We start from the raw sequence: 24,862 nt of genomic DNA on the forward strand, positions 1-24,862 counted from the left end.
TTTAATTCTTTTTTTTTACAAATAAGAATCAAGTTTTTTTTTAACAATGTTAAACAGGTGACAGCTATTTTGAAAACTTTAATTTTTCCGAAACAAAATTCAAGTATATTTTTTTGGCTACTTATTTAACATTTTTATGTAAAAAGGATAAAGACATAGGTAATAGTTTCTTCATTGTATGATAATATAGCTTTGGAAGATGTAAGGACATGATGATTTGAAAATGTCAGTGTATTTAATCAATCAATATAATATTATAGTTTATATAAATGCCTCAAGTATAATAAAATATACAAGATCCAATGATGCATCTATTTCGTTTTTGTAAAACCATTTTTAAAGACTATTGGATCCTTGGTATATATTTTTTAATAAGAAATAACTCGAACATTTCTCATTCGAATTTAGACAAATTAAATATTCAAAACATTCCTTTGTAGAATATTAATCACTAATTTGCACACAAAATTATTATAAAAGAAGGTCGTTTGTAACGTACAGGACACTTCATAATGTAAATGAAAAAAAAAAAAATCGAAATAATCGAAAACATGTATTCTCTAGAATACTTACGAAAAATTACAAAAATAAGAATTTTATTTAATTAATTATTAAAAGAAAATATGGGGTGGAGCATGCAAGGTAAATCGCCCTGTACAATGGGAGTATTCTGAGCTGTGTATTCATATCGAAATTAAAAACCAATAGTGATGTTTCTCTCCATCTCTTTCGTTACGATATCAGTTACCATGTAATTTATTCCGTTTCGAGGTTGTTCTTGGAATTCAGAAAAAAAATCATATCTTTCACCTGTTTTTCCTCGAAGAAATCTATCGTATATTATACTGTTTACGTATCATTTCTCGGTTTTACTTTATTATTATTATTTAACACAATACTACTGTGTTGCCGTGTAGGTAATAGGTTTTAAATTAATTTCTATAGTTATCATTGGTAGAAAATATTTTTTTTAAATTATGACAACAATAATAATGCAATATTTGTATTAGATTTTTTTATTTTCAATCAAGTGAAGTTATACAGAAATCGAATTATTTATTCAAATACGAATTGGTAATGCAATAGAACGGTTATTCAAAAATTGATTTTATGTAAAAGAATAACAATTACTACATTTGAACAATTTTATTAGTATTTTGTCAATCTAATTTTTTTTTCTACATTTTTTTTTATCGATATGATATACTACATATAGGTATGGTATAATATGATATAATATATTATTTATTTATACTATTACTATAATAATATCATCATATTAATATTTTAACTGTTTATAGAAGTGATGAAATCATTCACAATTTACTTTTCGTTGGAATCAATTTATTGATAAATCCATTAGTATGTGTTTCAAATTGTCTCTTTTTTCAATTACATACCCCTACTTCTTTTATAAAATTATTAATTTTTGTTTAGCATGTATAATTTCACATAAATTTGTGATCCATCAATTCGTAAAAGGTATTTTATGTATGACAACGTCGGCATTCTATTAAATTGAGCTGAACATAATATTGTACGCAGCTCTTGTTTCGAATAACAGTGCACACTTTACACACAGGTATAAATCACATTTAAATTTTACGCGGCACTCTGCCGTTATTTTTGTGGCTGTAAATTATAAATAAAACTACACGTGATCCTGTCTCTTTAAATATAACATGCTTGTCAGAAGGCAATAAGGAGGTTTAAAAAAAAAAAAGAAAAGGATTCCTGGTTAAGTTGGTCGTCTGAAAATTTTGAACAATTATACGTAATATTAATATATATTATATTGATGTCTGAAACCTGCACTTTCAATACTATGTGAATTGTGTAGAATAGTATATAAGTAACTTACAGATGACTTCTTGAAATAATGATTAAATTTGAAATAAAGTTATAAAAATTTTGAAAATATATGCAACATTTATTCTAAACTCGTTTCACCTTATCTATTGCAATTGACAATGTTATACATTTTTAGTTTGCATATTTTTGGGACTTAAACAAATTTTTCTAAATTTCAACTTCAAATGCTTATCAAAAGAAATTTATTAACTTGGTATTTGTTGATGTTTTTTTTTAATTGGTATAAAACAACCTATGAGTAAAATTGTATTTTAAAGCTTATTGACCGATAAAGAACAATATTGTATGTACAAAAACAAAAAATAAATAGGTACATAAAATCATCAAACAATAAAAAATATCAAAAAAAGCTAAAATTTTTAAAAATGCTATAGCATGAAGTAATATTTGTGGTAGTTTCCAGTCTCTTCTGTTATTTCTTTTTAAATTGCAAAAAAAAAATTGAAAAAAAAAATTTTGTCAAAAATGGACGTACCGTATAAATATTCTAGATTATCCAATATTTATTTGTTTTTTTCCCTGTTATTGAAAAAAGTATTGAGAATTTCTTACCTACCTTATCCATGAACTTTCCTCTCCCAAAGTACTAATATGAGATAAAATTCGTTATCAGAAATCAATCTCTACGTTGAAGGCTGAAGTACATTTTTTTTTTGTTTTATCAGAGTACCAGACACTCACATAAAATAAAATATACACACATCATTGCAAGATTATTACATTTTTCACTTCACTCAGTATTTAAAATATGCTCGTATTATGATGAATACTGTCGAAGTGAGTACATAGAAAATATGTAGGTTCGACATATTTTAACGTCGAGGTTGATTTAATTCGATAAATCGTACAATATATATTGTTTCTTTTTTCTAAACATGATATTATAATATTATTTATCGAGTTTTGAAAACGGTTAAAGCTTAAAACAATTTAGTACGGTAAAAAGCTATTTCCTAGAATCGTCGATATACTTAAAAATAAAATATATTTATATAAAAGTGAATATTATTAACTCGATAAAATGTAATATCATCTTACACAGTAGATATGCGTCCTTGGATGTACTAGAGTCAAGGCGAATTTCGTCGTAAAAATGTATGTTTAATTTGTGTAATATCACAGAACTACAAGAAGGATCATTTAATGAGAACTCGAAAATCGACGAAAAATGATAGGTATATCAGTGTAGTCAGAATTCGAACGTAATTTAAAATTATTTTTTTGCTGCTGAAGAAACTGATCCTACATATTTTTGATTCATATTTAAATTAAACGTGATGAATATTTTATTTTTATCTACGACATTAATTAATGTATCATTAAGTTGTGCAATTGATTATTATCATTACACAGGCTACACTGATCCATCAACAGGTTATAGCAAATCTACTCCCCATAAGAACTCATGAAGTTATACTTAGAACATTGATTGTTCTGGTTATTCTGTGATATTATTTTAAGTGAAATGGTGGTGATCTGATTTTCATAAATTAATATTATATTCTTTTGTAGATATGTTTAGGACCGCAAACTAAGTATTTTATCGGTCGAAGACTAGTCCCGGTACCCAGGAAAGGTTTTGTTTTGAATTTTTCAGCTTTGCACATAACCGTAAAAACTTCAACAGTTAAGTTAATTATAGACGAAGAAATTTAATCAAGTACGGTCGTGTTGATCGAGTCAAGCTTAGAACCAAACTCAGTATCGTTATCCCTCCGGAAATGTTTTATTCGCAATCCATTGACCTCGGAAGTTTACCGAAATCATTTGTAACACATCATATCAGTGGCGTTGCTATGGTTGAGGGGGGGGGGGGTTAAGGGCTGTCCCCTTCCGCTTACCCCCGAAAAAAATTGCTGGCCACGGCACTCCTTCATATTACTTGCTAATAGATAATAACTAGCTGACCCGGCAATGCTTCGATATTGCTAAATTTCTCAGATATTAATTTAATATTTAGCCAGCGACTATTTCTTACTAAAAAGGTATAGGTATACAATTTACACGTTTATTTTAATTAATAATAACTTATTATTTATTAACTTTATCGGACTACATTTATGCCTAAAACCTTCTCTGTGATGTCCTCTTTAATTTAAAAAAATCTGCACGGTGATTTAATAAGTAGTTTGGGAGTATATCCCGAACAAAAGAAAGATACTTCATTTTATATAGTAGTATAGATATAGATAAGTAAAAATCAGCACATCGACACAACTGCATTATAATATTAAATTTACAAAACTTAACAATTAATCAAACACAACAGCTTAACTATCGAGTTGATTAAGGTCAATACTGAATATTATAATAGTAATGTAATTCTCAAGAGGAAAGGACGACGCCTATAAAATCTCTTAACTCATATTGTTATTGTAATAGACCATTTGGGGGGGCGAATGCCATTACGCCATTACGTTTACCCGTACAATTATTTATGCGATTCTCTGCGATGTATGGCTAAATGGATGTGTTGTAGTGACTATGCACTTGGACACATAGTAATACTATTTTGGCCATTCAAATTTGGGAGCTAAGCGGTTAACAGTGCAGGTTGTAGCAGATTCCCTGCGTTTAAAATAATTTATAGTACGTAACCCGATTCGCAATTAAATTAACTACAATTAGTAGGCACATTAATAATATTTATAATTATATGTATAACATATAGTATAGTAATATATAACATATAGTATATTATATAACATACAATATATATTAATAATAGTATACATAATTTTTTTCGATTAATGTCTTTAAATCCTGCAGTAAAATATATTTTAACCGAGTACCGGCAAAGAACTATATACAATATATCGAACTATGATAATTTCAAACTTAATAAATATATTTAAACAACGTAGTACATAATGACGTAATATACGTCATAAATTATATTATAATAATTGTTACAGTTTTGTACGTTCAAAAATCGTGTAGGTATAGGGCGAAGCGTTAAAAATTATAAAAAGGAATGTCTATAGACCCTTAAAAACTAATTCAACCAAATTTAGAAATAGATATGTTAAGAAATTATTATTTCAATGAAATGGCTTACCTATATGTGCTGCTTCATTCAGTAATCCTGATGTACTTTTTGGATTTTGAAACGGTCTTGGAATTTCTGAAAACAATAATACACAACGATTTTATAGTAACAAAAATAAAAACCGTTTTTTAAATTTAACACAATAATTTATGTGAATTGTGATATTATTTTAATATTATTTTTCAACTAAGTATACTATTATGATTACCTACCATTTATATTGTAACCTTTATTAGGTCTATTTATTGAACATCATTACAAAGACAAAATATAAGCACTTACGGGACGTGTTTAATCTCAATATTAAAATAAATATTAATTAGTGATAAATGGAGATCTGAGAGCAAAGACCAGACTTGCAAAAATCATATTTTGATCGATTTTCAATCTGCATAAATAGTATTCCGACACAAACTTGAAGCAACAATAAAATAAGTCAATATTTTGCAATTCTTGAAATTTCGTCGCAAGGGCAATCATTTAAAAACTAGTTATCCCGTTTATTACCACAGAAAGTAATTTTACCAAACGTATGATAACTCAAGAGAGAATAATCAGATTTGTTTGGTTGTACCAATATGAAGGTATTTCTTCCATAAAAACGATTTAATGGACAAGTCACTTTCGGAAAAATTGGGACCCATTTTGTTGTTTCCCCGAGGTCTTCAATATAGTAAAAATCAAATTTGTATGGTTTCAAAACCAAAAAATAAAACCTAGAGATGTCTTGTGGTTGCACTAATAAGAAAAAATGATACGATATAAATATTTAGGTACTTGCTATGAAGTAATTATTTTAGTGCAACTAGACAGTTATTATTTTTAACAATATACGATCATAACTAAATTTGTTTAAAATCTGGAAATATCTTGCAGTTGTTTCTTTCATACCTTCAAAGAATAGTATAATATACAACAAATAAATATATTTAGCAGTTATTTTAAATAGGCATAAAATAATTAATTATATTTACCTATAGTACTGTGCAAATAATAATTATTAATTGATATAAACATAATGAAAGCGCAATCAATTTAACGTTATTTTCGAATAAAGAAACGAAACGAAACGAAACGATACGATAATATGATTATTAATTGTCTATAAAGCAACTAGAGAAGACCATGATTATTAAAAAAAAATATGAATAATCGCCTTCGCACATCGTCTGTTTATGATCAGATATTCTCCACGTTTTACCAATTAGAAAATTATGAACTTTTAACTAATCGAAAGTAAAATAAGAAATAATCATATTCAGTTCACGGACATACCAATAAAAACCAAAAGCTTTACTTCAATTGGAGAAAACCTGTATTAAGAATGATGAAATAAATTCAGCCCACGTCGCTTAAGTTTACGAAGATCGTCAAATTTCTTCTGTGAATTACCACTCAATTAAGAAGTAGGTAATATTAATATTAATTTAATTGCCGACGATAAGGCGGAAATCACCGTTTTCAGACCCAATTAAAAATTAATAATTGTATTCCAAAACTTACGAAGAAGTTTTAACACGAGGCCTTTTGAAATGTTGGTCAAAAAGTAAACATAAATTGTTGTTTAATAATTCATTAAAATTTAATTTTGAGAATAAGTGAGTGGGTTCTTTTAATACAGGTATATTAAAAAAATCTAATATTGTAAAGAGTAAACACATTTTTAAACATATTTACTTCAATTGTTAAAGTAAATATAATTTACTTTATAATAATAATATGTATATATACACATGTTTATACAAATAATACACAAAATATTATTTAATATTAATAAAAAAAATGTTTGAATCTGTAATATTTTTTTAAAAAAATGTATAAAGACTTATTAATTTGCTATTTTAACACTTATTAAAAATTATATTTTTCAATTATTTTTACAAAAAGTTTGTAATCTATTTAAACATGAAAACTTTCAATGTATTTTATGTTTGCTTTTTACTTACGATTAACCAATATAAAAACAATTTATTCAAACAAAAACTTCTAAGAATTATATTGGTGTTTGGTTTATATTTATTTTATTTTCAAAATCAATTAAATTGTGTACAAATAATTTTAAATTGTGCAACATGTTATTATAGATGTTTACAAGTTTTTGTTCATTTTTTTCTTAAGTTTCAAAATACAACTATTACACTGATGATTATTTCACAGTTATTTTTTTACAATTGGGAAGTTTGTAAGAAGTTCCTGACTAGGTAATTTTTTTATATTTACCTTAATTTAATATTGACAATCCGTACAGTTATTTTCAACAAATAACTTGTAAGCTGTTGGCGTATTTTAACCAACTATTTACATTTTGAATTAATTTCTATCAATGATAGATTCTAATCTGAAATTTTTATTTTTCGATTCAACCCAAGTACATATTTGAAATTTTACGAAGACTGTCATTTAAATGCATAAGGGTACAAGATTTATTAGAACTTATGTCATAAACTCTTAGATACTATATTTATATAATATATAAATGCTTCTTTTGTAGTTTGAAACTGATATAGAAAGTTTAAAAATTGATGTGCTCTTTGTAGAATACGAATGTGAATAGCACTATGTTTTTATATCACTTCAAAAACATCATGTATGTTTTATAACATTTTATTTTTTTCAGTTTCTTTTAGGTTAAGTTTGTATTATACAATGGGTATAAAAATAACAGTGGTAATAAATAACATTATGTGGTTTTTTATGACGTATATATTATTTTAAAATTAAAATAATACACTTATGCCGGGTTGTATGAACCATCATTAAACATATTTATATGAATCAATAGTAAACCAATTTGTCTCTTAAGCATGATTTAGTGTCCCACGATTGGTTCATTAAATTTTAGTAAACCATTAATTTAATCATTTTTTCTTATGTAACCCGACATATAATATATTAAATTGTATTATATTGTAATACCTTTATGGTGTATTTTAATGCTACATAATAATGTTACACTGTTACGCCATTCTATATTTCTATATAACTCTAGTTGTGACTATAGTTTAATTATTCTCAAATTTCGCTATGATTAATATAGTATTTATGGTATGTGCGTATGAGTTATAAGTTATAAAGTTTCAATACTTCAAAGGGATGTAACTCTTATTTTTATTTTCACTAATACCTAACTTATTACATTGTTTTCAAAATAATTACAGTACGATATTACCGTTCAATACCTATCTTTCATATTGTTTTCAAAATTACTATCAGTAACGCAACGAAAACTTCAATGAACTTGCAACGAATTAGCAATTACACAGAATACCGTAAATCTAGTCCTACACAGTCAAACCATGCCAAATAAATGATAATATTTATGTAGGTATATATATTATATTTTGGTGCATCGTATCGTAATCGAACGTTCCCAGTAGGGCATTCACGTTGTTTTCAAACGATTTCGGTGGCATAATATTTGACACGAACCAATGGAATAAAAGTGTAAACGTTTTTACCTAAATGTAAATGTAATATAGGTAGGTAATCGATTGTAGTCCAAGGACCAAGTTGTTTAATTTGGATTTTCGATATGTGATTGGTCATAAGTGTCATGTATGGTATTTCATGCAATTTATGTGTTATTTATTTTGGAGTATGAACGACTAAGTAATTATACCTTACAACTGTAACGACTACATTCAGAGAACGTTTTTGATTTTTCCTAAAAAACGTAATCTAATAACGTTATAATAATTAACCACCGTGTAAAGAGTCGCAGACAGACAGAAAAATATTAGATGTTAAAAGAATAATATTAAACAATAAGGGAAAACTTAAAAAAGTACAATACAATCAATCAAAAAAGAGTTTTTCAATACTGTGATGTACAATAAAATAATTTTAATATAGATTTTCCAGTATCTTTTATAAATGTAGTTGGTCGGCTCACGACAGGTAAATGGAAAACTGTTACACAAAATAATAATGATTTTATCCTCAATGGCTCAATAAAAATAGTTATTTTGGGTTAAATATTCCAAATACGAACAAAGCAATAACCTCAAGAGTTGGAACCCAAGAAAGCACCGATTGATGCAATAAATAAAATTGAATATTTTACTGTAAGGTAATAATTGAAAATAACCTATGAAAGTCAATACAAGTAGGTAACACAAAAATAAACATTTCAAATGTTTAAAATAGTTATCAAACCTATTATTAACTATACATAATAATTATTAGCTACAATATTAATATTTTAAGCTACATAATTAATGACAAAATAACTGAATAATTAAGTTTAAAATCTACAAAATACGAAAAATGATTCAATGATTTTGCTACATTTAATTTAACCATACGTTTTTAAACATTTTTTTCACTAGTTGCGTATCAGTTATCAATTTTTTATTATCATGGATGTATACAGTTGAATGTGTGTATTGATTTAAGACAATTTTAAGTAGTTTATGAACAGACTGCTTAAAAAAAAACACGAACATCTTAATATAAAAACTATAATAATACTGAAACCTAATATTAATTGTTTAAATCTTTTAAATTAAAATGTTCAAAAGTATAAAACAATAATAAATTAAGAACATTTAAGAAGCACACAAAATATACTAATATATTGATATATTATGTAGATACACAAAAATATTCTTACCATAAATTCGCATGGATCCTTCGGCTTCGCCCAGCGAGTTTTTTGTGACACATCTATAACTTCCATAATCTTCTGGGCTCAGAGATCGTATAGTTAGCTTCATATGTGTTTTGTAGCCATCTTCATTGACAACTATATGATATTTTAAACAAGGAAATATTATACCTCTGGGTTCTTGAAATGTCCAAAAGCTTATTGGTCGAGGATATGCTTCAGTCATACAATCGATGGTGACGTCAGTGCCCAAAGGTGCACCGACTAATTGATTTGGTACCACCAAAGTTGGAGAAACTGAAATTTTGATAAAGTAAAATTCGTATTAGTACTATTTTATGTGAAAAAAATAGGAAACAAAATTTATCTCGATAGTTCTATATTTTTGAAATAATATAAATTATAATATTATTATGTCCGCCTACCTAACTAAACTTACTGTACAATCATTTCAGATGTTTAAGTTGAGAATCAATTTGTATTTGTTATGGTATGGTTTTGGAATCTTGTGAACAAATATATTACCATTAGGAGACTTACCAATCTGAATAATTATAAAATAAAATAAACATAAAGTGAAAAATATTATGAGAATATTTTGTCTGAATAATTTAAAGTATTGTAAAATAATCTATACGTAGAAAAAATATTGTAGATGGATTCGACGTTTTTTTAGAGAAATGTTAATAGAAATGTCGTAAAGATAATACGATACATCGATTAACCTTGGATATGATTCGGATTGGATTGAATTTTTTTATCTCCCAAGTGAACTACAATAAAAATCGAATACTTATACCAACAATTGGTGGAGAAAGCGTTGTTGCTATATTTAAAAATACAATTTATTCATTTCGACAATTTTTATAGAGTAGTAAATATGATAAAATTTATCGAAAAAATTAAAATTAAAAATATTTGAACCTATATATATTATATAATGATTGAAGAAGGATAAAATAGGGAAAATAATTTTGTTATATTTGAGGAGGAAATCAATTTTATATAGAAGGGAATGTTTGAAGGGTTGAAAGGGGATAACAGGTAGGCGTTTTGTGGTCAAAATTTGATGCAGTTAATAAGGATACAGAGGTTATGTTTGGTTTCACATTTCACCGAGTTGTTTTGGAGAGTTTAAAGAAACGAGTAAGAAAACTTAGAATTAGAATAAATAAATTATTAAATGAAAACACGGTGGTGAGCAATGAGCATGATTGGTAAATCACCCTGTATACGTCAATAAATTCCAATAGTCGTCAAAAAATACTGTAGCAATTTCGCAAAGTGGTCAGTAAACTTCTTCAATGAATATAATAAAAGCAAAACCAACCCAAATAAATACATTAACGTTGATCGTATAGTTTATTCCCCTCGAGACGAGGTCTTTCAAAAATTGAAAAGTTCATATGCTATAGTAGCTAAACGTAAACCGAAAAGTCAAAATGATGACGAACAAAATGCCAGATGTCATATTTTGTAAATTACTTCACCATTGGTAATTAGTTAGTTATGAAGTTCATAAAGTCCATTATAATATAGGTACTATAAACCGCAGGATACAAAAACCACAATATAATTCGTTTAAATAAAACTCATTTTGTATTATAATTATACATAATGATTATAAGTTTAATTTATATCGAAAAAAATATATTGTTTTAATTTCTATTTTTGTTATTATATAGATTTCACAACACTCGTCTTTTAGTTCATAACATTATAACTATAAGTAGGTACTCTTGGCATAAGTAACTTACAGGAACAATAATTATTTATTTTTAAAATTATTATATGATATGCATCTCTCCAATGATAATTAAATTGTCACTAGAGTTCGGTTAATTCTTCGTCGTTTAATATTTAAATCAAAAACGAATATTTTCTTAAAAGCGTGTAAAATTAATTTTCGAAACTTGGGAAATAATAATCAAATGCGTGAACTAAAAGTTTTCACGTGACCTATGACTAATTTCGTGCCATTTGCAAGTGTTGCGTTTATGGAAGATAATTGGTATTAAATTATGGGTGTGGCATATAATTTGTAGCTCACGGGTTGATTTTGTTCAATAATATTACATTATATTCGGTAAAATTCTATTAAGATTATTTTAAATACTGCATACCTAATAAATTATGATAGGTGCCTATAGACCTAAGTTGATATAAGTGGTATCGAATCCGTATTTTTTAATAACAAAACCAAAGGGTTATAAATACCGAGTTAAGAAAATACAATTTTAATTTAATTTATCGATATTGCGTTTCTATTGAAATATACAAGGCTAAAGGTACGACGGTCGATGAATAAGTTGGTAAGAAGTTATAAAGAGATAAAATGCAAATAACATAGCGGAGACAGTAAAATATTAAAATTTAAAATCACCTTGCAGAGAAAAATATAGAGTTTAGCTTTATTACATATTAAGTATGTTAATCAATTAACTGTGTTTAGTTCCACTTCCAAATAATAGGTATAGATTTACGAATTACCGAAACATCGGTGGGTCAACTCAACTATTGGACATCAGTTTTAGAATTTCATTTTATAGAAAATGTAACATTTTCTTAATTATTCATGGATCAAACTGCATCATATTAAATTATTCCAAAATTATAATAATATAACGAAGCAAAATAATTAATAAAACTATTTTCATATTATTTTTGATTCATTTTTTATCTTTCAAAAATGATCACTATTTACTTTCTATCATTTGTTAGTTATTGTAAAATATTACCGTGTTGAACTTCAGAATATTATGATATATTTATGCATTTACGTCAAACTGTGTCGTACCTTAAATTTTCCATTTTTTCCTGTTATATTTTTATTTTATTTTTTGTTGGAAACAAGAAAAGTTTTTGAAGGGAATTCTTCATTTTTATATTTATCATAATTTAACAACGTACTGTGAGTTTACACCAAATTAATAAGTTTTAAAAATAATATTTTACAGTTCTCTAAAAAAAAAAACATTTGAAGGTATTTTTTTTCGATGTAGCAAATTAAATAATGAAGTATTGAATTTGTAAGAGTTGTATTCCAGAAAACTGTTTTAACTTTTGAGTTTATAGTTTTACTATGTACTTGTGAATTTGTATAAATTTAATTTAAATTGAATAATTAGTTAATTAGTATAATTAAAAATTACCACTTTTCTAACTGTTTACTGTTACCACGTATAATTAAATAATTTTTACGAGATTATTATACAAAACTGTTTAATACTCATAATTCTCTACACCACATTTATTTTCCATATGTACCTATTGTAATTGTAACCATAATATTAAACGATAGCATACAATCAATGACTTCAATAATTCTAATAAAAATTAAAAATAAACGTTCAACCGTAGCGGGGACTCTCGATTTGTTGACTACTGCAGTTTTTCAATATATTTCATTCAGAAGCATAGAAATATTATTATTTATTTCAACCATGATATAGTATTAATAGGTACGTACATACTGATTTTAATGTCATATTTATCATTATTTCAAAAACATTTAAAAAATGGTCCGAAATTTAAATAACATGTAAGCTTCTAGTAGAATTTTTTTTTTTAGAACGATTTACTAAATGGATTTCCTTCGACGTTCCGTATCCGCCACTGCAGTTATCATTTTTTTAAACAAATTTGCAGCCAATACATGTTCGAGTCGTTCGTAACACATCACTACTAGTGGCGTGAAATCTTTTTTATAGGGGCCGTGTGTATATGCAACCAACGATGGTGTTTACACCCACACACACAAAGCGATGTGTATAAGATGTGTATTATTACAGCCATCTAGCGTTCGCGTGACTTCGCACACCAGACAGACAGGCAGTTCATTAAAACTGGCGTTGTAAACGTATATATACCGAGCCGATGCGTACGTTTTAATTGAGGTTACACGGACAAACTAAAAGTTTTCCCGGAGAGGGTTTCAATTTTCTCGAGGTCCGAATTCGTCGTTATATTATTATGACTCCGCACACTGCAACATTGTTCGGATGGCAAACCGGCGCCGCATACGGGATAAAAACAATAATAATAATAATTAAATCGTTCGTGGCCGTAACTCGCGTCACACAGATATTAGTTCGATGTATTATAGTTAATTTTTTTCCCGGCCATTTCCGTTTCCGCCGCTCCAGCGGCCCAGTATTATTATCATCATAATAGGCAGCCGCCCTACGACAATGTATTATTATTGCTATTATTATTACATGTCCGTCCCCGATTTGGCAGCTCACGATGACGAGATTCGCTCTTGTCGGATACAACAATGACGGACTTTTCGCCGAGAAAGTCCGTGTGGATTTCAACCCCCTGCCCCATCGGCGGCCGACAGTCTGCAGTATCGTGCACTGGCGAAACACAAAGACACTGATGTCGTTATTGCTTCCGGCTTGTCGACTTGCAGCGTATTATTGTTTTTTTTTTCCACTGTTATTGTTCGACAGCCACCGACATTGTAGCCGCCGCAGCAGCGATCAACGAAATTATTTCGGATTCGGTGTTTCGATACAATATTATACGCTCAGCAAAACGTAGAAAATGTAGCTCAAGTCACACACGATTGTGTGTGCTACACTATAAACCAATAACTAATATATTATATATATATATATAATATATATATATGAATAATATTATCTTGAATTAAACTGTTTGCATGACACACACTTCGTTAATCGTTTAAAATATTAATATTGTTTTCAAGTGGCGTTTTTATTATTGATAGTAAAAACTAAGAAAAAAACGCAATAACTAACGAAATCGTTCATGGGGAAAATCTTCAAAGTTCTATTTTAATTAATTATTTAACAGTTGAATATAAGATAAGTATACTCGACGCATAGTGTTATGATATCTTACGGAAAAAATGGGTTTCGCGGAAAGTTTAAATCGGAATACTAGTGAAATATTCAGTTTATTGCCTATAAAAAAAACGAAAAACATTATTCTATAGTGGGATAGTTTTTTTTTTAGGATAATATTACAAAATCTTTTTGTTATTCACCTTGGATGTGAAAATAAAACTGCAAGATAATATTAGTTTTCTTCACAAAGTATTGAATAATATTTTGAACAGTCAAGGACGATATAATATATTTTACGCTCGCTCGTGTGCGCTGTATTTAATAAATTACAAACCCATCAAGTCTTGCATGTTTCTCGTCTCCAAAATTAATTTCTACTGGTATGCGCTCTTCTATTCTGGTTTTAATTTTGCATATTGTATAAATTATGTACCGAAGAGTATATTTTATAAATAAATAATTATTGTACCTTTGATTAGTGATTAGGTATTAATATAAGCTTTTGAGTTATTATATTGATAATACACATATCTTAATAATATTCAACGTACTTATTAATGTATTGAATTATGCATAACTGATATTCAATTTAATTTTCTATTTGAGTGTCACAGTGATTTTTTTTTAAGTTTAAAGTTGATTGAACTAAATATTTATCGATGGAATAATAATAACTATTGATGTGCTATAATATACAGACAGTTGTGTTGCACAATTTTGATATTTTGGCAATTAAACGGGCCTATCATTCAAAATTACAATAATTCAAACGATAATTTATAACAGAAATCACTAAGACGAAACCTTGATCGGCTGAGTAAAGAAAATGACTAATCATTTACAATTTTCAATAATTATAATAAATTATTACAAACTTTAAAAAAAAAGTCATCTAATACTCACATTCAATGTCGAGAACGATTCGTTTGCTGACCGACGGAGGAACGCCATTAGATGCGATGCACAAATAAGATCCCATATCAGCTCGGCTAACTTTGGTCAGGTTCAGGACATTGCCATGCTGCTTTTCGACTGTAAAACAATATGCATAAACGAGAAAAATTAATATTATTACAAAATATGATTATTACGATAAGAGCAAAAGTTCAGAGTGTCATTTCTAAATATTTATGTGTTCAATTATCTAAATGTAATTTCTGTGGCCTGCGTACCCCGGCACCAGACGTAGGCATTATTGTCCCGGAAGATAGTGGTTTTAATAAATAATATTGCTCCACTCTTGTAAAATATAGTATCATGTATGTACTATAGAATACAAAGAGGACACCTATTATGTCATAACTATTATTATTATTATTATTATTTCTATATTATTAGGACCCGCAAGTATAAACTGTTACGCTATAAAACCCGTCATAAAATATGTATGTACATTTGCGGTCTAACATCCTTAAGTGTTAACTTTAATTCTCTCTGATATAATATATTTTGTTACTTACATAAAGTACATGTAAATACTTTCACAAAATGTTAGATACACAGATACATATTAATGATTTTTCTGGTTATAATATAAAAGTTAAAGATTTTTATACTATAATGTACAATCGAATATCAATCAAAATTGACGAATATTATAAGTATCTATGGCACTCGGTGGGTTGACTTATAAATAGTATCTCTTATTTTAAAACTAAAAACTACAGTATATATAATATAATGCTTATGAGATAGCTGTCAAACAATTTTATTTCGTATGATTTTCGTAACGTATAATCTTATATTATAATTAAATATTATTCAATACAATTTTAAATGGCAAGAAAGGAATCAAACTGACAATAGTGTTATTGTCTTAAAACTTTAAATTTAAGCATTATGTTAAATATTTTATTATTAGTAACGAATAAGTAATAAGTGGAATGAAAATATAATTTTCTAAGTGCGTCATTGTAGGTCAAAAGTATACATAAGTCAAGTAAATTACTTCACTCGACCAAACATTATATTCATTTAAATAATATAATCTTTGAATAAAGTGACTGTTCAAAATATTTGAAGTAGAAATGAAATATACTAATCCAAATTATGTTAGTATGACGACTTTAATTTACATTTTGGCTACGATGCACTACTTATCTAAATGAACACCCTCGAATTAACCAAATTATGGGGAAAAATAAAATAAATAAACAATTTTATTAATTTTATTTCTTATGCTTGTTCTACCAAACGGTTTTTTTTAAGCAGGAAACAAAATTATACCATTGGATATAGAATAGTTTGTATAATTAAAAAAAAAGAAACGTAAATAATGTAAGTACTTCGACTAGCGTTGAGGTTAACCTTAAAACTCATAGCGTGTAAATGGAACAATTTTGTGTTATGTATTAAAATATTATAAATATTATGATGGTTTTCCGAGCTGTAATTCAACTGAACATTTACGGGCATAATATTGCGAATAACTTTTGTCATACGCGTGTGATCTTTGTTTGTAAATAATATATAAATAAATGTCAATTTATTTTTGTCTTGACAGATAACAGAAATGAAATTGTTTAACGGGTGTTTTGGCAGAAACCTTACTGTTGATCTCATTAATTCATTGGTGCTACGTGTCAAGCCAATGAAGTGCGTCTAAAAAATTGATTTATCTTTCTAACATCCAAACCAATCACGAAGCTGTCACGCCGATTGAAACTGTCGGAGACAATTCAATTCTACGGATTTGTAATCTAATTTTATAGGTAGGAAAACCGCACAACCGTGTATCCCTTGCACTTATTTTACAGCAACCTACTTGTAAACTAATCCCATAAACTTTACCTTCAGGGAACACTTAATGTTACATCACATGACTTAAACTTTGAAGTTATTTTTTTTATGATTTGTTGTTATTGTATTATATATATTATGTGAGCGTATGTATATAGGTACAAACCGAGTATATCAGCGATTAACCGCATCACAAAACGTAACTTTTTCAGCGTCCATTAGCAAAATATACACAAAAAAAAAACGTTGATAAACTTTCATCGTAAAATCTCACTTTCGACGGAGACTCTTTTTTTTTTGCATTCCTTGGAGTATAATATAATTTGTTCACATAAAAGACTTTACTAAGAAAACGCCATGGAAAAATGAATGCCTAACTGACTGCCCTGGAGTGATACTAAAGATAAATAATCGTCGATTAGGGACGACATTTTAGAAGAAAAACCTCTATTCAACGAAGTTCGACGATTAAATTCAATGCATTAAATTGTGACATTCCTTGGTTAATTAATAATTCATCACAAGCATTTAAAGTTTTTAACATGATATAATTTTCTGTTGTATAGTTGTTATTATGTGTTTGCTCAAATAATCAAAATACAATTCTGTATACCTACACAATACACGAGTAAGGACTGAACAACGGGAGATACACACAACATTGATGGACACCTAATCATTGGAATAGTTCAAAAAGATCGAAACCAACCAACCAGAAAATTCCATCAATGCAAACACCAAATGAAACGGTGTTTGGAAATAAATCCAAAAGAAGATTTCTGTCAACTTTTATCTATTTATTTGGAATATTGAAAAGTGAAAACCAAGTTGTTGTTTTCAGAATATTATATATTTTAAAATACTAATTGGATCTCGCAGCACCATTTGTTTTCTCGCTATGGCCCCCACGTGCAACGTATCAAACTAGCGTTCAAAAGAGCCAGTCGTGTGTTGTTTTCAACGATAAAGTGAATTAACCTGTCATCAAACCTACATTTAAGGACAATATCTTTGTATGTAATTTATATTTTTAAAGATATTTCTATTTCTTCTGAGATATATGATTATTTTAAAATTTTCATACACATAAAACTTGCATAAAGATGGAATCAAAATGATCCAATGATCGGTTCTGGTGAACGAAAATGTAATATGTTTTGTATGAGTAAGATGGATTAGGTACACAACACAAGTGAGCTGACATCATCTTATTAATACAACAATTTTAAGACGGCGCGAGGCACTTTGTACATGCCATTTTGCTACAATCATTGTCAAAGGTAAAATAATAATATGACGTAGTGTGTGAATTAGAAAGTAATGAAATAGTAATACTATCAACAACGTCAAAATAAATACATACTATAAACCATCCATAGTAATATAGTATCCCATCCACCAGCATCATATTATATGATACTTAATACCTAATGAAACAAATTTATCAGAATATAAAACTAAATGAGCGAATAAAAATAATCACATAAATGAAATTACTGTATTTGACAAGTGCAAGTAAAAACGATCGCGCATTATTGATGACTAGCATCAAACTATTTGTGGACATTTAGTTTTTTTACTGTATTCATTAGTATAATTTAATCCATATTATGTATACAGTACACATAATAATAATATTTATAATTTATAAATGTAACATGACATATTAGATAATATCTATATACTTTAAAACAATAATATAACGTATCTAAGTGATTTATACGATGTAAAACATATTGTTGATAAAATATTACGTGTTCTTTACTAATGGTAATGAATTTAATACATATTTTAACATTATTTTTAATAGTTTTAAATTATCTTGATATTGATATTGGTTGGTTAAATACACTTTAACCAAATATCTTTATTTAAGTAAAGTTAGTTTATTGCAAAGTTTTAAAAGATTCATAGTACCTATAATGGACAACTTATCGTCAAAAAAACCTCAGGTGGATGTCCAACTTTTACGGTACATATTAGTGTTACTAAATATATCAAAAGAAGAACTCATAGAAATATCAAATAATTCTGAAAATACTGACCAATCAAGACTCACTTCGACAATTATACGACATAATAATACAGGGCATAGCGAATGTCATCAAGTACCAAAATATAAAACGGAGACTTTACATATTACAAATAGTCCAAAGTAACCATAAAAATTGTTTCTCAAGTACATATTATGTTACGTATTGTAATGGTACACAAATATTATAATATTGTGTCATGTGTCATAAATATAAAGGGCTCGTTTATAGAAAATTAAAATAACTTAATATAATTTTTTTCATTTCCAATTTTAAAATATTAAAATTAAAAACGGTGTGCAAGTGGGCATTTCGAATTTCGGTTTGAAAAAATAAAATTTTAGAAAGTAGTTAATTAGTTATACCTATTATTTAAAATTTAGATAAGCTGAGTAGTGGAACAAATTTTGGGGGGAATCCCAGTACAAATATCAAAGTACTTCAAAAATAATCTGCTTTAAAATATGGATTTGAAAATGCATGTTATTGTTGAAAAAAATTAAATGACGAAAAACTAGGGGAAAAATATTTTTTTAGAATAATGTTGTCTTTTTCACATAAATTATGTGGAAGAAAATATTTTGAAAAACATCAATAGCTTTTAAATAATAAGTTCCGTACTGTTAATGGATAATCCGATATTATTTTTAATTAACTACTTATTTAACTCGAAATTATAATGTTTAACTCTATATTAACTTCCTGTCCAGGCAATATGTGAGGAGGAAAAATGCCAACAACAGAAATATTTTACACGAATTTGATCAAACAATGGCGGAGTCAAATAATAAATATAAATAATTAATTAACACTAATAAACAATGTGTACATATTAAACAAATAATAGTTTTTATTCACAGAAGTCATCGTTTAAATCATGAAAATTATATTATCTAATTGCTTGCATTGTTTTTTTTACCTTTTTTCCTTTTATCCACTGTGATATTGAATCCATTTTCTCTTTTCCACACAATCCTTGGTTCTGGATTGCCTTTTGCTTTGCACGTAAGTGATATATTGAGGCCTTCTCTTACAGCTACGGTCGAAGTGGAACTTTCATCGTCCACTATGTTTGGTGGCACTGTAAACATTTATCAGTTTGCTCTATTAATTTTTATCAAAATAAATGGAAAAAAAATTTGCACAATTTACAATTATAAGAATATAAGAACTCTTCTCACATTACTCGCACTTCAGTTAGGTTAATAATATAGTATAGACTGTGGAGTTTAATTTATAGCTAAAGTGCACTGCAAGAAAATTTAAAAAAGACAGTAAACCACCTGACTAAACTATTATTTATAATTAATACTTAAAACAATATCAAACGAAATATTTTTCTAAATTTCGCACTCTTTAAAATTTTAGTCATACATTAATTATATTTTATTATATTATGTATAACATATTACTTGACGTTCTATAAGTCAAATCGTTTTTTTTTCAAAATATTATGTTTTAAATTATTCTAAATTTCTAACTTAGTTATTATTATTTTAAGATAAAGTATTAACAAAAGAGAGAAAGAGAAAGAGTAGATTCTTATATTCTTTAATATTAATTTATAATTAAACAATATTTTTTATAAATACTAAATTTTAAAGTGTATGAAACAAATTAATTAAATTTAATATTAGACATTCTGTAAGCTAAGAAATAAAATTTAGTTAAGTGAAATTAACAATTCATTATTTGATTCGTCGTACAGTTTATTGTTATGTAAAAAAATAATTATTAAAAATCAGCGATTTTTGAATTTGTATTTTTAACCATTCTTTGAATTTTCGGATTTCTGTTTACTTAAAACGGGTTATAAAATATATTATATAGTATATATATATTATTGTATATTATATACTATATATATATTATTACAACTATTTATGCGTACTTGGAACAAAAAAAATTATGGAAGTTGTCAAACTGTAGAGACTATAGTTTAAATTGTATGACTCATATTCTAATTATTTAGTCCTCACAATAACGTATAATGTTATCCGACCAATTATTTATTACTTATCCAACATATAATTTAGTTTATACTAAAGAGTACAAAACGATATGGCCTACCCATGGGCATTGATGGTTCGGTTTTGGAACTTGGTATTTAAATAAATCTACATTTTTTTTTTAATAGAAAACTATGAAAAATCACTTACAGTTTTAAATAAGAAATATATTGGACGCTTCGCAGCGAAGAAAGTCACAAATCATAAACAATAGGCTTACGTCAGGTATTTGACAGTCTAGAAAACGTAAGTCAATAATACATTTATGCCCCTTTATTGAAACGTCCAGTATTGTAGTAAAATCATTATTTATGTCGGTAAAGTTTGTATGAAATCCAATATGCGGTTTTTCATTATTTATTACCAGCGGTTAAGACTAGTATTGTGATATGACAACAATATTTAGTTTTTATACAATTTATTTAGTTTATCTGTATTCATAAATAAGGATATGAGATGGTTTGTATTATTAAGATTAGGTAGGTATTCAAATTATTTGAAATTTGAAATATTCCTAAGTTAAAACTTTTATTGTTCATAATAATTATTAGAGCATGAAACTTAATGGTTTCGAATATTTGTGGTAAGTTTAGATAGAGAAAGCTACAAAATTATTCCAAGATAATATAATATTTCTCAACATATATATTATTTTACATATTTTATATAGATTTTTATAATAATGTATATATTAGTACGAAGAACATTTTTTAAACTTGAGAACTATTTCACAGTTTTGTATTTTCATTTTGAAATTAATAGGTTTGTATACTAACAGCTTTTTTTACCAATTTAAAATATTATATTTGAATGAGTGTAATATATCATATTTCTTATCTAACATATTATATTTTTTAAATTATGTATCTTCCAACTTATAATATTTGTTTCTTTAAACAACATTTTGCATGATAAATCTAAAATGTATTGTGTGTTATCGAAATATTTTGCAATATATTTTCAATATAATTTTTGATACAATTAATGTGAAATGCCAAATTATAAAGTTGGAAAACAGTAAGCTATAAGTCCCTTTTTTTATATAATATCATACGAAACAAATTATAAACATTTTAGGTTGCTTTATTTTCTAAAATGTTGATCATGAAAAATCGTCTGTTACCGAGAAAAACATTTATAATAATTTAGACCTACATAATATTTTTTTTCACCCATCGATTAAAAACTTTTCATTAATCGAGTTTATAAAAATACTACATATATTTATTACAATATTTAATGGTAATAATGTTTCGTATATAAACTATACAGACACGTATTATTATAATGAGTAGTTAATGCCATGAATATTAATAATAATTTGTTTGATAATAATTCAAGAGTATATCATTATTTTAATTATCTCCCTATATGAAAATTGTGATCAAATACTAAACGCATGGATAGATTTAAATTTAAATTATGAACAAAGATGATTCAAACATCAAAGTTTATGTGGATTTTGAAAGTTGAAATTCCGTAAAGAAATAATTGTCTTTAATATACCTATAGATAAATGGCCATGGCGCAGTTAATTTCGCATAACTGCATAGATTTCAAAGAATTTTAGGTACATTTGAATAATGCACGAAATGTAGCATTTATTGTGATTTATTTTAGAATTCCATACGAATGAATAACAATTTTAGAGGAGAAACGAGAAGGGCACATAATCTTCTCTTAGAAATGTCAGTCTTATAAGAATAGAATGTAATAATAAATATTATCATTCTGTTCGCTAAAGTTATTTTTCGTCTAAATAAAGTCGATATGTTTTCAAGATAGTTTTGACATTTAATGGCCAAACATTTTGCAGTGGAATTTGAAGCTTTTATAACGATTTGGTCAATAATAACAAAAGTTCCACATTTTCAATGTATTAAATGTGATATATTAGAGTTAAAAAAATAACATAAAGCGTAATATTATATAAGAAAAAAAAAACAAATAAATACTTGACTAGTATAAAACAAGATTATATGTTTTTAATTGTTAATATTGTGACATTTGTAGCATGGAAGCATCGTTTCAAAAAATCCAAAAATAGATGCAATGAGTGTGATAAGTCGAATTACAACAACAGATTATTACGTATTGTAAATTGTTATTAATTGTTATGAAATAAAGTAATCCTAAAACGTCGAAAGGAATACAAAATATAATATAGTTAGACATTGAATAACACGAAAGTCAAAGTTTAAACTAACTTGGATTTTAATTATAGGTAGGAACATCTTTTTCTATAAGACCAGTATAATGCAAAATTAAAAAATATATTATAATTAAGTTGTTTTGATTAATTTCAGATTTTTTTTGGTTTAACTGTTATAGTTACTTAACTCGTTTTTTGTGTTCTTATTAAAATAAATTAAATACAGAAACGTAAATAACTTATTAATATTAATTACATAAATTGTAAGTTGCTTGGCTTACTTGTTTAGCGTCTAAAGTTTAATTGGTTTGAAATATTTATCTTTTGTTTTATAATTAACTCGATTACCTTTATTACACAACAAGTCAATCTTTATTATGTTTTTCTGAAGCATTTATCAATTTTTCATGTCTAACAATTCAACTACACCTACTTGTGGTTTATTCTAATTTCTAAAAGTAAAATATTTTATACTCAATACAGCTAAATACAAATATTATAATTACAAGAAGTTAGGGTTTTAGTTAATACATTAAAATCATATTACATTAGAAGTTAACTATGTAATTAAAATAAATAATATTTATTTATTGAAATAAACGACAGAGTGGGCTTAAGTATAGAATCAGAATAATAAATTACAAGATAATAACATAATAAATACAATAACATATAACGTATAATATTATAACCGTGTTCAATATAATAATAAGATTAGCTAAATAAAATTAAAATGTTAAATATATGTTATAACTTATAAGTTACAAAGCCAGTTAACCCGTAATATTCAATAAACGCTACAAATGGAAAAAAGTCAAGTTTGGATTCATTCCTTAGCCTTAGTATTCTATCGAAAGGATTATTGTGCCCATAATTAGTACGNGGGGGGGGGCGTATTGGACATGTTCTTAAGTAACGATGAGGATTATTTAAAGAAATACGTTCTAAAAGAGTGGAACAAATCGTTTATCCATTTATTAATTTAAAGAGGAAGGATGTCAGATTTTTTACGACGGGTAGATAAAAGATTAAGATTAAGAGTGTTTCGAATATTATTTAAATTATTATAGTTGTCATCATTACTTGAAATTAATTTAAAACCTATGACGCAAAAAAATTATTTTTTTGCCCTTTCGATTTTTTCAATATTTTTCAATATAGTAAGATGAGAGTGGATACCATACGTCGGTAGACCAACCAGTTCTTAAGATATGTCGATTTGAACTTAATAGTTCCTTAAAAGGTTGAGATGAAATGTGCTCTAAGAGAATTTAGGTAAATATATTATTTTATATGTATAATTTAAATAAATACGTCAGAGTGATAATGATTTGGTTGGATAAATATGAAAACTACGCTAATTTGTGTATTTAAAATTAGTGAAATCAAATTTCTTATCTTATTAATTGTTTTTTACTGAATTGTTTAACCGATTGTTATATACATAGCGTTGTAAGAGTTTTTTGTACAATGTACTATATAAATATATTTTTAACTGAAAGTGTATAAAATGTATATAAATTATAAATATATAATTTATAGAGTGATTCACCCTACTTTGTTATCTTTAATAATGAATTTCTTCAAA

At 26.7% G+C, this 24,862-nt stretch overlaps 1 protein-coding gene across 2 annotated transcripts in view; it reads right to left on the reverse strand.

Moving 5' to 3' along the window:
- The window catches only part of LOC111034034 (lachesin-like), a 127,224-nt gene that overhangs the window by 42,920 nt on the left and 59,442 nt on the right, over nucleotides 1-24,862 (reverse strand). For both annotated transcript variants that reach the window (XM_022315054.1, XM_022315055.1), the window contains 4 exons: nucleotides 20,033-20,194; nucleotides 15,245-15,373; nucleotides 9,534-9,824; nucleotides 4,931-4,996 (listed from right to left, as the gene is read on the reverse strand). In XM_022315054.1, coding sequence (XP_022170746.1) covers nucleotides 4,931-4,996; nucleotides 9,534-9,824; nucleotides 15,245-15,373; nucleotides 20,033-20,194 — 648 coding nt within the window. The remainder of the gene's footprint in view (nucleotides 1-4,930; nucleotides 4,997-9,533; nucleotides 9,825-15,244; nucleotides 15,374-20,032; nucleotides 20,195-24,862) is intronic.

The sequence above is a fragment of the Myzus persicae genome, unplaced genomic scaffold (assembly GCF_001856785.1).
Source record: "Myzus persicae strain clone G006 unplaced genomic scaffold, MPER_G0061.0, whole genome shotgun sequence".
In the NCBI taxonomy this organism is placed as follows: Eukaryota; Metazoa; Arthropoda; class Insecta; order Hemiptera; family Aphididae; genus Myzus; species Myzus persicae.